The following is a 14,608-nucleotide window of genomic DNA, read 5'->3' as shown; positions in this document are numbered from 1 at the left end:
AGAAACATGTGTCTTTCCAAAGGTTTGGGATCATCATCTGGGATCATTAATCTACAACTCATCAGTGTTAACAGGTAACGTAGAACTTGTATGTGTGTTTTGTCAGTGGGCTTCGTGGAGTCAAGTTTTTCTAGTGTTTGTTTGTAAGCTGGAGTTGTCACATTCAAGAGGGTGAGGGTTTCCCTCCCATCTACACGTTGTAAGGATTCACTTAACAGGTACATTTCTTGAAGTTTTTAACTTAAAATTAAGCATATACTTGCAGTCTGAAAGGCTTACTGGTGCACTAGAAGAGATGTGCTGCCCACCTCTGCTCTCCCCAGGAACAGGCATGGCGCCAGGCCTCCGCGGGGCATGTCTGCCACGTGGATCAGAGGCTGTGCTTAGGCGGAAAGTTCTGTACAGCCCTGAGCTCTCGGTGACTGTGCCCTCTGCTCAAACTGTGTGTCTGGCGGTGAGTCCCTGCAACAGGTCACATAGGTCTCCAGACATCTCCTGGCTGGTGTTCCCGTGCTCTTGGTGCACATTCTGCTGCACAGGGAGCCCTTTTCTGGGGATGAATCACAAAAAATACAGCTTAGTGAACGTGTGGGTACCTTGTGACCTCATGCACATACTGTTGTCTTCCGAGAGATTCAGCATTCTTCCTGACATCACTCATCCATGTGCCAAGTAGGAAATTTTATCAATTTGAATACATCTGTCGATCTCAGGGACAAAGCACATTTCTTGGAATTACGTTGGAATTATTTCTCTGAAATTAATTTGTGGAATTATTTGACTGTCAAAGAAACAATTACTAGCTTGATTTTGATGTCATTTATAGTTTATTTAGGACATGTAGTGTTTTTAAATGTCCATTTATCTTAATTTTCCTTCCAAATTCTTGACGGTTTAGATTCAGAATAACTTCTAAATGACATGCTAGGCAACAATTTAAATAGTAGGCATCATTTAATTGCTGTTTTCCTGACTAATCCTATAAATGTGTTACTTCTGTTGCAAGTTTAATGGTTATTGTGTAATAGTGCTTTTTTTAGTGTGGGTGATGGAGCTGCTGGGGCTCGTGGCATGAATGGACTGTGCCAGTCAGGCTGTCACCTCCACGGGGAGCTGCCCCCAGGCTGTTATGTGGGACAGCTCCGCTCCCCCCACCACACACGCAGGTTCTCAAAATGTGTATGCACTGACGGTTGCTATTTCCTGGTGAAGAAGTTATTTCAGGATAGTTCAGACTTGACTAAAAAAATATTATAAGTAAAACTTGGATACTTTTCAGTGTAAGTATTTAGAGATACATGTTTGTGTATTCCGTTCATAGCCTCCCCTCTCCTGAGTCTCGTCCTTGATGCAGAGAACCGGCAGCTGGTGACGGGATGTGCCAACGGCCAGGTGAGGGAAGGGCAAACGTCAGTTCCGGGTCCAAGGAACGGCTGCAGAGGCGTCTCTGCTTCCACACCCCCTCGTATTCTTTCTGATTGGAAGAAACTGTTCCCCCCAGCAGTTGGGCTGCTCCTTTTGGGGCCTGGGCATTGGGTGGGGCTCATACTCGCATGCGCCACCCACAACGGCAGAAGAGCCAGCTTTATATAGTTTGAAAAATTTAAAGATACTTGATTTTTTTTTTTCAAAACTTAACGTTTTTTTAGGTGAGCCGTTCAGGTGTATTCACAAAGCATGGCTATTGTTCTTTTTAAAAAAGTTGCTGTTGAGATAATTTGGGCAAGATATCCTGTTAGGAAATAACACAGTTCTCACTCCCGTGTGAGTGTCCTTTCCCTTCACACGGAACACCTCGCCTCTGACACTTCGGGTCACCGCACACGTGGGGTGCCCCCCACACCGGGCAGCTCTCCAGCGCGCCAACGGGGTGTCCTGTGATCTCACCCACAGGTGAGGGGCCGAGTCCCAGGAGAGGGCGCCCCCTTCACACGCCAACCACAGAAGTGGGTCTGCCGGTTACCCCGGTTCTGTGCAAGCTGGCTGCAGACTGGAGGGGCCCACACCCCCTGATTTGCTAGAGCGACGTGCAGACCTCAGGGAAACACTTATTTACCAGTTTACCAGTCTGTTTTTTTAAAAAGATTTACTTATTTACTTGAGAGAGAGAGAGCGCATGCGGGAGCGTGGGGGGCAGAGGCAGAGGGAGACTCTCCAGCAGACTCCCTGCTGAGCGTGCTGAGCTGGGGGCCCAATGTGGGGCTTGGTCTCAGGACGCTGAGGTCGTGACCTGAGCCGAAACCAAGAGTCAGACGCTTCAAGGACTGAGCCACCCAGGCGCCCCCAGTTGACCCGTCTGTTAAAGGATGTGATAAAGGACACAGACGGGCACCAGATGGAGAGGCACATATGGTGAGGTCGGGGAGGGTCACCCTCCCGGTGTGGACTGGGACCGTGTTCACCAACCGGGAGGGTCCTGAACCCCGTACTTGTACTTGTGGGACTTTACAGAGGCTTCTTTACGCAGGCGATCGATCCTTAACTGCAGTCCCGGCCCCCTCGGGTGTGGGCCTGAAAGTTCAGAGCCTCTGATCACGTGATTGGCTCCCTGACAACCTGCCCCCACCCTTAGGGGCTTTTCTAAAGTCACCTCATTAACACAACAAAAGACACCTTTGTCACTCAACACTTAGGAAGTTTCCTGGGGTTTTAAGAGGTCTGTGCTGGAAACAGGGAGGAAGTCCAAAAATACGTATTTCTTGTTACAAATCACAATATCACAGATGCATTTTTGGAAACAGAAATTTTATTCTTTTTGACAAAGGTGACTGCTATTACTGTCTTTTTGCCCGGTGACGTGCCCGTTGTATTTGGAGCTGTGTGTTCGTGGTGTTGGGTTCAGAGGGACTGGCCTGGCGTCAGTGGGGATCAGAGCGCGTGCCTTCTTGGGCAGTGGTTTATAAACCAGAGGTTGTGTCTGCACCTGACGTCAGGGGTCTGAATCGATGGGTGGTGCCGGGAAGGCTCTGGATGGTAGGGAAAGGGAGGGTCAGACCCGCAGAGGAAAGGTCCGCAGCTGTCAGGCTGCGTGGGTCTTGTCTCCGGCTCCAGACCCATTGTTCTCCTTGGGCTTGTACAGTGTGTTTACCTGTGCCTTGTGATGGCAGACTTGCGGTCTGTGCCTTGTTGGTTTTTCCAGCTTTGGATCTTCAGTTTGGTTGAAGGACATCATTATCGTTGTGTGACACGAGTTGACCTAAAGAAGAAGAGAGAGAGTTTCTCCAGGAGGATTGAGTCCAGGCTGTGCAGCCTGCCAGGTAATGCCACGCAGACCCTCCCACAGGGCGCCTGCGCACAGGGCCCCGGCCCATGGGGCTCCTGAGCAGCCTGCCAGGGTCCGGTGTTACGCGAGCTGGAGGGAGCACGTGGCAGGGACAGCTCTTACTGGGAGAAATCTAGTGTCTGACCTCAGACGCGCACCAGCACCAGAGGGCTCTTGTGAGGGAGGGTGGGGTGGGGTGGGGCGGCAGCAAAGCTCATGCTGTGTGCAGGGGGTGAGGTCTGCTGATCAGGAGAGCACGCCTCCCCCCAACCCAGGGCAGCAGCTTCCCCGCTTTGGATGGTTGTCATGTGCGGAGGCCCCCAGCCTACCTGGGCCGGCCCCCTTCTCTGCGGGAATCCTCTCCCGCTGCCCACAGTTGCTCCCCCCGTGGCCACGCCTCACTTCCTCACCGGTTGCTCTAATATCTATACCTTGTCACAAAAGGAGCGGACGTGCTGCTGGAAAACACTGGGGATTCTTCTTCTTACTCCTGTGGGCACGTGCCGTCCACTAAGTTTTGTGTTACAGCACAGGTGTTTTTTCCTTTCTTTTTGTTTGTGTCTTTTTTTTTCATAGATGGCTTTAAGCTATTTCTGTTGAAAGAAGGTCAGAAATTACCTTTATCCAATGTATCTGTTTTCTTCCTAATGCTTTAAGTCTCCGCTTGCGTTACCTCTTGTGTAAGCGCCGTTTATTAGGTGAGCCTGACCCTCCTTTAGGGACAGTTAGACTCCAGGTGTGCCTGGGACTCCACCTTTCTTCCTGATGGGCCTCACTGTGGGGTCTGCGCTGTGTTTATGATCCTGTTCTTCATCACGTGTAAGCCTGGCGTTTTCCTTGACTTGTGATCTGACCTGAGTTACTCTAGCCCGCGTGTATTTGCTACAACAGCCCGTGTGCCAGCTGTCTGCCTTTAACTCGCCTGACCATTTTAATCCCACGCTCAGATTATCAATAATTCTGTTCCTAGGAGAGAGTCAGCGTACCTGCACAGATGGGCTGGGGAAAGGAGAGGAGGTTGAAGCAAGCCTCCCTGTCCTGGGGCTGGCACCCTGCGATCTGTCCCTCATCCTCCGTGCCGAGTGTGGGGGGTGAGTGTGATGGACTTGGCCAGTGCCACTGAGGAACTCCTCTTAAGTTAGGTTCACTTTTTAAGAATGATTAAAATAAAGCCGAAGTATTTTTGTCTATTTAAGTAATAATGACTATTAGTGTTTTTAGGTTTGCATATTCTAAGTCTTAAAGTTGATAAACTTGGTCAGTTATTTTTAAGTCTGTTTAATGAAAGAAATTAAATTGTTTTTAATTTTGCTCACCAAAGTCTAGGGAGATCTTGATTCTGTAATAAGGTAAAGGGGGATGTAATCATAACTCCTTCTAAACCTCCCCCATCTGTGCCCTCCATCAGTCGTTTCAGAATGTGTGATGATGGCTGTTACTACTGAGTACAGAAAGCTCTAGGGACAATGGGGGATGAGCCTCTGGTCTCTCTGGACAAGGTGGGGCTTATCGCGATGGGGAGGCGGCCATGCTCTGGGCCAAGTCTCTGCACAAGTGCCCTGCTGGATCTGCCCCTGGATTCAGATTGCATGGGAACAGACATCTGAAATGGCCTGTGCTGGAGCTCCTTGAGGATCGGGCCCAGGCTTCCTCCCTGGGGGGCACACGGAGTTGTTTGGCCGACTTGGGGACAGCTGGGGGAGCGCGAGGGCCCAAGAATGAGCCCAGGAAGTCAGGGTGGTCAGAGGCTCCAGGGGACAGAGGGGCAGCCAGGAGAGAGGGTGCCAAGAGTGGTTCAGAGTCCCAGGTCTGGCACAGCCAGAGGAGGCTTATTGGTCCCTTTATTAACACTTATCTAGTTTGTACATCGAAAAAAAGAAGAGAAAGCAGAGCTGTGTTTGCCCTCTCATGGGCTCTGCTACTGTGGTCTGTTTCCTGTTGAGCTGCTTTCTTCCTTTCTAGACACCGTGTGGCAGGACCCTCAGGTGCCGCGCTGCCCCTCTCTCAGGGACGCCCACCTGAGCAGAGTCCTGTGGCCTCAGAGAAAGGAAAAACCTTGCAGGTCACAGTCGAATTGGGATCAGGTTGTGGCTGTTTAGTACTTGTCTTCACCAGACAGCAGGTGTCCAGGAAACCCGAAATTCCAGCTTTGTCGAGGATAGTTATAGATCATAAATGTCCAGAGTTGGCCGCCTCCAAGAGCTTGGGGAGGGCCTGCTTGGTGGCACCCTGTGGGATGGGAGCCCGAGGAGGGGGACCCATTGGGCATTTTCTCTTTTTCCTTTAAAATTAGCCTGTCTTCTGAGAATACCACATGCTTGTGGATTGGAAGCTCAGTTGGCTTATTCATATTTAACTTGGCAAACTTCGAATTGGAAGCCGTTTTACATTACAAGGGTAAGATCAAAGTTAGATCATTGTTGATATAAATTTTGTGTAACTTAAGTTAATCTTTTTCTCTGGCATCTGAGAGAGTGACCCTTTCGGTGTAGAAGGCCTAGTCATCAGAGTGCGCAGACGGGCCACGGGCAGCCCCTGTGCTCAAGATCCCAAGGACACACTTTGAGTCCACTCCTACCTTTTGGTGGGTCTCCCTCCCCTTGGTCCCCAGTCCTCCCATCTTCTGCGTGCGTGCAGGGCTCCGAGGAACACTTGTTCTCTTCGGCACTCCCATGTCTGTCCCAAGCTCCCACCAAGGATTCTTAAGTCCATCCCGTCAGTCAGTATTTCCCATTGGAGACTTAACACCGTGACTGGGTGGCTGGATGGTCTCACAAGCTAGTCAGACTCAACTTGTCTGAACTGAGCCGGGGCGCCCTCCTGTCCAACCCTGGTTCCCGTCCTCAGTTTCCGTGACCACCATGCCCTGAGCTGCCCCTGCCAGAAATGTAGGCATGATTAAGGCTGCCTTCCCCAACCTCCCTGTGTGTGCCACAGCCAGGGTCACCTGTAAATGCAATCTCCCTTCTTTCTCTTTTGAGGCCCCTGGGCTTTGGGGACAAGTCTGAGTTCTTAGCCTGGGCCAGCTCATGCCTCCCTCCTCATGGGAAGTCACTGTGCCTTTTCCATCACTTATGGGACTTTGCCTGAGCCCTCCAAACCTCTGCTGGCCTGAGCTTCTCTTTCTCCTCCCGCTCGCCCTTGAAGGTTCACGTGAACCTGCTCCCGGGGACTGTATTCTTCCCGGCTCCCCCGTGGCTACACTGCACGCTGTGTCTGTGGTCTCTGTGGGCGCCTGCTTCTCCATGTCTCGGGCTGCTCTGGGCTCAGGGCTCTTGTAAGGGCCTTGCTCCTCAAGACATGCCAGCCCCTAGCACAGGCCTGTGTGTGCAGGTGCGTCAGTGAGTGCGTAGTTCCCTCCACTTACCCTGTCAACATTGCTTGTTTGTTTCTCTTTGCTGGTGAAGATTTCAGGAGCCTCAGCATTCAAGTTGCCGGGTCCTGTGCAGTGAAGAGCAAAGCCGGTGATGAGAAGGTGAGTCCTGCAGAATGTAGCTCTCTGTGCTTGTCCTGTACGCTCACTTCACTCCTCAGGGGACCGTATGGTTGGCTTACGGGTCGCGATGTCATAGGCAGCATGTTGATGAAGCACACAGTGCCGTGTGCAGCTACCCCGTAACTACTAAGGTCATCATAACTGTGTGTGCATTGTTGACTGTCCCGTGCAGGCCATCTGCTTACTCACGTCCTTGTTTGGCCGTAAGATCGCCATGCTGGAAATCCATGTTGCTGTTCTGGTGAGGTCTCAGCAGAGGCACAACGCGGGAAGGGACCTGTCCGTGCTGCCTCGGTACCGTCTTCCTGCGTAGGGTATTCATGTGCAACTTCACCAGCTGGTAGAACTTTGATTCCTGTTGATCTTAAGAAAGAAAAGTGAAGTTTAGTAAACTCCCAACTGTACTAACCCTGTTTGAAAGAAATGATGGCTCATGGCTTTGCTTCTATCTTGTTTAAAACCAAATGATTCATAGTTTGTTTTAATGTAAAATGTTGTATTTCAGGATAGAATGTAAATTATGAAATAGCACTTTTAGAAAAAATATTAAAAGCTATTTCTTAGAAGGATAAGAATAAGCTTGATTGTTTCCAAACATTGCACGCCCGTATGTACATGAATTATTAATCGCTTGTGACTGTCCTTAAAATGTGCGTTTCCTTGCTGCGAGGCCGGTATGTGAGTTTGCTCTCCTGATGCACTTTGTGTTTCTTCCGTAGCGCCCATGTCCTGTCCACCTCTCCACTGTACTTCAGACGTGCTGAGAAAACCAGGGCGCAGCCGGCCCCGCAGAGACAGTCGGGTTAGTATGATGTACTCGGGACTGTCAGCAGCAAAGCTGGTGGTGCTCTTCGACCCCGCGCTGGGGGCACCATTCTCTTACTTGGTCAGCATGAAAATCCAGTGTGTCCTCCCTTCCAGTGTTCCTTCATTCCTCTGCCTCTCACATATGTTTTACATGCTGTTTGTGGTAGGGAATGTGCTAGATGTTTCTTTTCCTGAATTGGGTATAATTCATAGGAATTCAAACACATTTAAAAATGCTGATGGCTCTAGTGGTGGGAAGAGCAGTGGTCCCCGTGGAGGCTCAGTCATTATCACGGGAGTCATCTTTTCTTGCCTCTCTGCTGAAGAATTTTCAAGCACACCGCAAACATCATGTTATTTTCCCCCGTGTACTTCAGCATGCATTTCTAAAACATGTGGACGTTTGCTTAACTAGTTGTGACGCCGTTATATCAAAACCAATTTGGTGTCTTATACTAGCCAGCCCATATAAATTATTCCTGATGGTCTCAAAAATTTTTCTCATTGTTTTATTAGAAGCAGAAAACAAATTCACATGTTGCTTTTTACAAAGAAATGATTTTAAAATTAACTTCTGTTTTAAGATGATGGACTTCATTACATTCCATCTGTTTCCATTGTAAGAATCATTGATAATCAATCTTTTTTTTCCCTTCAGTGACCAACCCAATGTCCTAATCAGTCTTATCAAGCCTCTTATTGACCTAATTAAAAAACAATAGAGGTGCTCGGTCAGTCTGCTTTTATCTGCATCTCTGGTGAGGGACCCAGCTCCTGGAGGCTGCAGGACTGGGTGGAACGGGGATGCCCCCCTGCTAGGACCTCCAGGCTCTCCTCTCCTGCAGATCCTGTCCTGCTCAGGGCCCCTGTGCCAGCCATCCCCTCCCTTCTCTACGAGACCTTCTGAAATCCTTGACCATCCTATTGGGAGACATAGTACAGAGTGCCTGACTGCCACACTCACAGGTCACCGGTGGCCAGGTCCCCTGGGGATCAGATGACCGCCCCCCGCCCTCCTGGGTCTCTGAGCGGCTGCTCCCTCCTCCTCTTCTGACCCATCCTGCGCCATCTCTCCCTCCCGCTCAGTCTGAAAACCCAGCTGGGAGGATTGCTCAGCAGGAAGTCAGCTGCCATCCTTATTTAAATAGCAGCTTCCTGAAGGAATTGTCCATCCTATGTCCTTGTGTTACTCAAAGTGGAGAGGCTTTTCTAGCTGTATATTATGATCTTATACTTTATCGATGTGGTAAAAGTCTGTTTTTCATATTCTTTTTAAAAACATGTTTTGTTCATTTATTTCTTGTTTCTTGTGTATATTTTTTATTGTGGTAACATATATAATGTAAAATTTAACATTTTAACCATTTTTAAGTATACAGCTAATTGGTACTAAGTACTTTCATATTGTTGCATAATGTAAAAAGTCTTTTTGAATAATTTTCTTAATACCAAAAATAATTGAATGTTATGTATGTGCTTCTATTAAAATTATTTGGAAAACTTGTGACTAACAAATATGAATTACATTGCTAACAGTTGGAAGAGTATTCTGAAATCGTAAACATATTTTTACTCAGAGAGAACTACTTGGGGATGAAATCTCCGTGTTACGCGGCTAGTGACGTGTTGTGTTTTCCCTGCGAGTGTGGCCCGCTGTGTCCGTCCGCCACCTGTGGGCGGCTTCACGCCTCAGGGCTGTGATCGTACCGTGCGCCTTCGTGTGGGGTCTGTTGTGAAATGAGACCCATGACTCTTTCTCCTACTTTTTTTTTTACTGAACTCACTTATTTCTTTAGCTTTTGTTCTTGCATGTGTTTTATTTAGATTTACCCTTAAAAATGGATTTTTTTCAGTTTTTGCTAGTGTGGACCATCTTATTCAGATGGGGGTATGTGATATGCCATGTGTCACAGCTAAATGACGTGTAGAGCAAAACCTTTGATAAGAACGATTGTATAGATAGTAAGGTTATTACAGAAATGATAATCTCTCTGTATCCAGAGAGCCGTGAAATTTCAAAGTGTTGATTTTTATGACAGTTTGATATCTTGTTTAAAAAATATTTGTATGGAGAATTAATGAAAATGACTGGTTTATAGCTGTCCTGTAATCTAAAAATTTCCATCCTCTACTTGCAGAAAGCGTAACAGAAATAAGAAATACCTGTGGTGAAGAACTGTTTTACTTTAGTGCTTAGGGCAACTATTAAATAATATGCATTGACATATTTATGAACTTAATCTAGTAGTTTCAAGACCTTCTCATAATCAAGTACACTGATGCATCTGTAACTTTATTATCTGGTCTTACAAATATTCTCGTGTCGGCTTTCTTTTTCTTGGAGACTTTTTTCTCCTTCAGTTGACACTGAGGTGGAGAGAGGTTTTCTGGTCCTCTGTGGGTGCAGTTTTATTTCCAGATCTCCCCTGAGGCACCTGCCTTCCCCCCCGGGGGGGCCCTGCCTTGTGTAAGCCAGGGTGCGTCCTCAGTTCTTGGTCACATACGTGTCATTTTAACGATTTGCTCGTTAGCTTCACTTGGTTCTTGATGGGAATATGGTCCAGGTTATTAGGTTCGAAATAGCGCCAGAGACAGAACTATCTTTCTTTGTTTAAAAAAAAAAAAGGAAGTATTTAAAAAATAACTCAGTATTATACAATTACCCATTTTTCTAAAGTTATCTTATAGTCTTGTACAGAATATTTATATTGGATACCAAGTATTAAATGTATGTAAGATTAAATAATTTTGGCAGAATTTAATTTCATCTGAGAGAATTTTTGAGATTTATGAATATTTGCGATAAGTTCATGCAATGTCAGAGTTTTATCAGTCTGCAGTGTTGTGGAAGACTTGCGTTAAAGATCGGGTAATAAGTCTTATCGCCATTAAAAGGCACTGACGTAATTATGTTTTAGTGATTTATCTTTCTTTTTATTCTAATGATAAATAAGAGTATAAATGAGAAATTTGGGTTAATTTAAATCATTGCTATTCATGTTTGTAGCAAAGATGTATTTGTCACAGATTCACGGAGCGAGTTGCTCCTGATGGCCGGTCTTTGGTGTCCCACGGACAGGATGTTACGCAGATAGGGCTTTGTGTAGGCCCGTTTTATTACAACGTGAGCTGGCGTGCTCATCCAGAGGGTTTGAAATATGTGGTCTTGAACGTTCTGCAGTTCAGTATCATTTGAGGAATGAGAAAAACATTTTCTCGTTGTTCTCTTATCCTCTTAATACCCTCGCTGCAAACTTCTTGGCTGGTAGTGGTTGGTTTATCATCATATGAAACCGTTTAAGTTGATAGGTAATAAGCTCACTCCATCTGTGTGAACTTTTCTGTTCTCAAGGAACTTTGTTCTTGTCATGTTCAACATTCGCTACTTTTGACACTCGTTTTACGCAGCTGTGCGGAGCGCCGTTAAGGACCAGCCCCTGGTTTTCCACAGCCAAGTGAGGTCATCTGGGTATGCGTCCACACCGCAGTGAGTAAATGGGCTCGTAGGTTGCTCATGATGGGACGTGGAGGCAGGGTTCAGTGCACCCGCATGCTCTTCTCCCACCCTCCTGTGGCTGCTGTCCTCCCTCATCCGGGCCCCAGCCCCTCCTCAGCACCCAGGGGACTTGCGGATCCTGCGGCAAACGCAGAGCCCCCAGCCGTGGCCCAGGGCCAGGCCACCCTCTCCTGCGCCTCATCCTGACGGCCCTGGGCACAGCCTGATGCAGAGAGTGCCGCTCGCTCCGAGAGGCTTGGAGGCAGGTGTGGGGTGGGGGTGGGGCTGTCCCACGTGCGTCCCTGCGGCTCAGCACCTGTGTCTCAGCGTCTCTGGGGTCTTGTTTCTTCACCTGAAAAACAGCCCAGTACCAGGCAACTGTTCAGCTACTGCCAATACTCGGTAGTTTGATTTTATTAGGGGAGGGTTCAGCATGACTTCCCAGTGACTTCACTTCTGTTCCTGAGGAGGTTCGCAAGTAGCATCCACAGATGAGGTTCAGTTTCCGTTGTGATTCTGTACGTTCATCCTCCGAAAGCAGACAATGTCACAAGAGTGCGACTGCAGATAAAGAAGTGGGAGGATAGTTGCTACAATCGAAGTAATTGAATGTTTCGTGTATTTCTAGCGTGAGACACTGAAAGCATGAATGTTTTTATTTTTTTATTATTTTATTTAATTTATTTTTTTTTAAGATTTTATTTATTTGACAGAGAGAGACACAGCAAGAGAGGGAACACAAGCAGGGGGAGTGGGAGAGGGAGAAACAGACTCCCGCTGAGCAGGGAGCCCGATGCGAGGCTTGATCCCAGCACCCTGGGATCATGACCTGAGCCAAAGGCAGATGGTTAACGACTGAGCCACGCAGGCGCCCCAGTGAATGTTTTTAAATTTATGTGTGTATTTTGCTGCAAAATACAGGTCTCTTAAGAAGCTTGGACCTGTAATCTTTGAGAGTAACATGTTTTCTTTCCACAGCATAGCTATGTTCTCACCAAAGACCAACACCAGGAGCAGCGGTGAGCGCTCTTTACCTCGAAGAGACGGTCACAGGTGGTAAGTAACCAGTTTGCCCGTTCATAGTAAACGTAGCATAATTTGGAGAGACCCTTTGACTACTTTACGTGAATTTGTTTCAGACAGGTGTACGACCTTGTAAGTATGTGTGTCCATACGGGCACGTATGCACACAGTGTGTATTCATTACTGGTATATACATGTCCTTTGGTCACATTCAGTTCTGCCTTATTAATCCTTTTTCAGACAGTCTGCTGTTTTTACCACCTTAACAACTTAGGAAGATTTGTTTTGTTAAAGTTCTGTTTTAGAAAGCGTTGCAGTCGATGATGGGTCGTTCTTGAGTTTGTTAGGTAACGACTGCATGGAAGAGTCCCAGGGTGGCAGGCTCCAGAGGAGCGCATGGACTTGGACGCCCTTCTTGTCTCGTGGGTGCTGCACACTGCGTGCGGGACCATGGCCAGTCCTGCCGGTCCCCGGGCCCCGTGTACCTGGGTGGGAAGGAGGGGGGCCCTCCAGGACCCTCAGTCCCACACTTGGAGGTGACCTCATCTGGACAGAGGTTCCGGGCTATGGTGCTGAAATGTCACTTGCTCTCATCTGCAGCACGTCTGTGCGCGAGCAGTCACTTGCAGAACACTGGTTTTACCCAGTTTTGTGATGTTTCTCTTATGCCCAATGCTCTTCCTGCCCTTCTCTGCTGCTCCTGTATCAGTGGGTCATCGATGGCAAGGATGTGACCCCCGCAGGTGCTCTCACATCCTGTGACACCCAGACCAGTGGTTGGGGACGGAATGCAGCACCAAGAGCCATGTTGGTGACTTTTTCCTACGAGAGCCCAGCTGTCCAGACGGAGCCAGTGGTCTTTGATGTGTTTCTGGCCTAGGGCGGCATTCTGTGGAGGGGTTTCAGTGAGGGGAGGGCCCCAAACAACATCCTGGACGCAGGCGAGTGTCCTCAGGGAAAGGCTCCTCTGAACTCCCACTAAATTTCACTTGAAGGGATGGCGGTGCCTGGCTGTGGGGCAGGCTTGCAAGGCCAGTCTTTCCAGCTTGTACGGCCTCTGACGATGGGAGTAAATGTGTGACTTGTCACCAGTAACTTCTGGCTTTTACAACAACCTGTCTTCACAGCCACTTTTTCTGCCCTTGCTGTGTGCCCAGCGCCCTTCCACATTCCCCGAAGTGCGTAGCAGCGCCGCCTGACGGTGCTTCTAGACTGAGGTGGAGGGCTGTGGAGGCCACACGGGTGCCGGGGAGGGGCCTGGCCTCCTGTGCCCCGGCTGGCCCAGGCCCGCGACCTTGCTGCTGCTCAGAGGCTGCCAAAGCAGTTGCTGAGGATGAACACTGAGCAGGTCCTGCCTAAGGCTACGGGTGCCTGCAGTGGGCCGTGCTGCCTGCTCCCTGGTCCAGTGGGACCTGCTCCAGCCAGCCCGCCCCTGCGCGGGGTCCTGGCCGCCGGTCCTGTCCCGCAAGCCGTCCACGGTCTCTTTCACAGACTGGGAATGTGGTTATTCTCATGGCAGATATAGCCATTTGTAAACTAGAGTAATGACCATGAGGGCCGCCCACGGAGAGTGTGACTCTGGAAAGTAGTGTGTGTTCTCTCCCCAAGTGCTCCCACAGTCACTTCAGTGTGTGTTGGACGTGAGAAATCCGTGAGAGTTTATGCTGGAAATGCATGCATTGTGGTCCTCTGGAAGAAAGTGCTTTTTACAGAGTTATTTTTTTATTTTAATGTTTTTTTATTATGTTAGTCACTATACAGTACATCCCTGGTTTTTGATGTAAAGTTCGATGATTCATTAGTTGTGTATAACACCCAGTGCACCATGCAATACGTGCCCTCCTGATGGCTAATGATTTTGAACATTTTTTCATGTGTCTGTTAGCCATTTGTATGTCATCACTGGAAAAGTGTTCATATCTTCTGCCCATTTTATGATTTGTTTATTTGTTTCTCGCGTATTGAGTTTGAGAAGTCCTTCGTAGATCTTGGATACCAGTCTTTTATCTGTAGCATCATCTGCAAATACATTCTCCCATTCCGTGGGCTGCCTCTTAGTTTTTTTGATTGTTTCCTTGGCTGTGCAGAAACTTTTTATCTGGATGAAGTCCCACAAGTTCATTTTATCTTTTGTTTCTCTTGCCTTTGGAGATGTGTCATGAAAAAGTTTGCTTTGGCCGATGTCGTAGAGGTTGCTGCCTATGTTCTCCTCTAGAATTTTGATGGATTCCTGTCTCACATCGAGGTCTTTCATCCATTTGGAGTTTATCTTTGTGTATGGTGTGAGAGAGTGGTCAAGTTTCATTCTTCTGCATGTAGCTGTCCAGTTTTCCCAGCACCATTTATTGAAGAGACTATCTTTTTTCCACCAGATGTTTTTTCCTGCTTTATCAAAAATTAGTTGCCCAAAGAGCCGAGGGTCCATTTCTGGGTTCTCTATACTGTTCCATTGGTCTATGTCTCTGTTTTTGTGCCAGTACCATGCTGTCTTTGTGATCACAGCTTTGTAGTACAGCTCGAAATC

General features: G+C 48.0%; 1 protein-coding gene across 1 annotated transcript in view; it reads left to right on the top strand.

Annotated features, from left to right (window-relative positions):
* Positions 1-14,608, top strand: part of WDR27 (WD repeat domain 27) — a 103,364-nt gene that overhangs the window by 27,760 nt on the left and 60,996 nt on the right. Inside the window, exons 5-11 of the mRNA XM_040627498.1 lie at positions 4,233-4,353; positions 5,556-5,659; positions 6,670-6,737; positions 6,931-7,052; positions 7,478-7,560; positions 10,974-11,052; positions 12,040-12,117. Coding sequence (XP_040483432.1) covers positions 4,233-4,353; positions 5,556-5,659; positions 6,670-6,737; positions 6,931-7,052; positions 7,478-7,560; positions 10,974-11,052; positions 12,040-12,117 — 655 coding nt within the window. The remainder of the gene's footprint in view (positions 1-4,232; positions 4,354-5,555; positions 5,660-6,669; positions 6,738-6,930; positions 7,053-7,477; positions 7,561-10,973; positions 11,053-12,039; positions 12,118-14,608) is intronic.

This window comes from Ursus maritimus, unplaced genomic scaffold (assembly GCF_017311325.1).
Source record: "Ursus maritimus isolate PB19 unplaced genomic scaffold, ASM1731132v1 scaffold_13, whole genome shotgun sequence".
In the NCBI taxonomy this organism is placed as follows: Eukaryota; Metazoa; Chordata; class Mammalia; order Carnivora; family Ursidae; genus Ursus; species Ursus maritimus.
This window is presented reverse-complemented; position numbering and strand designations above follow the sequence as displayed.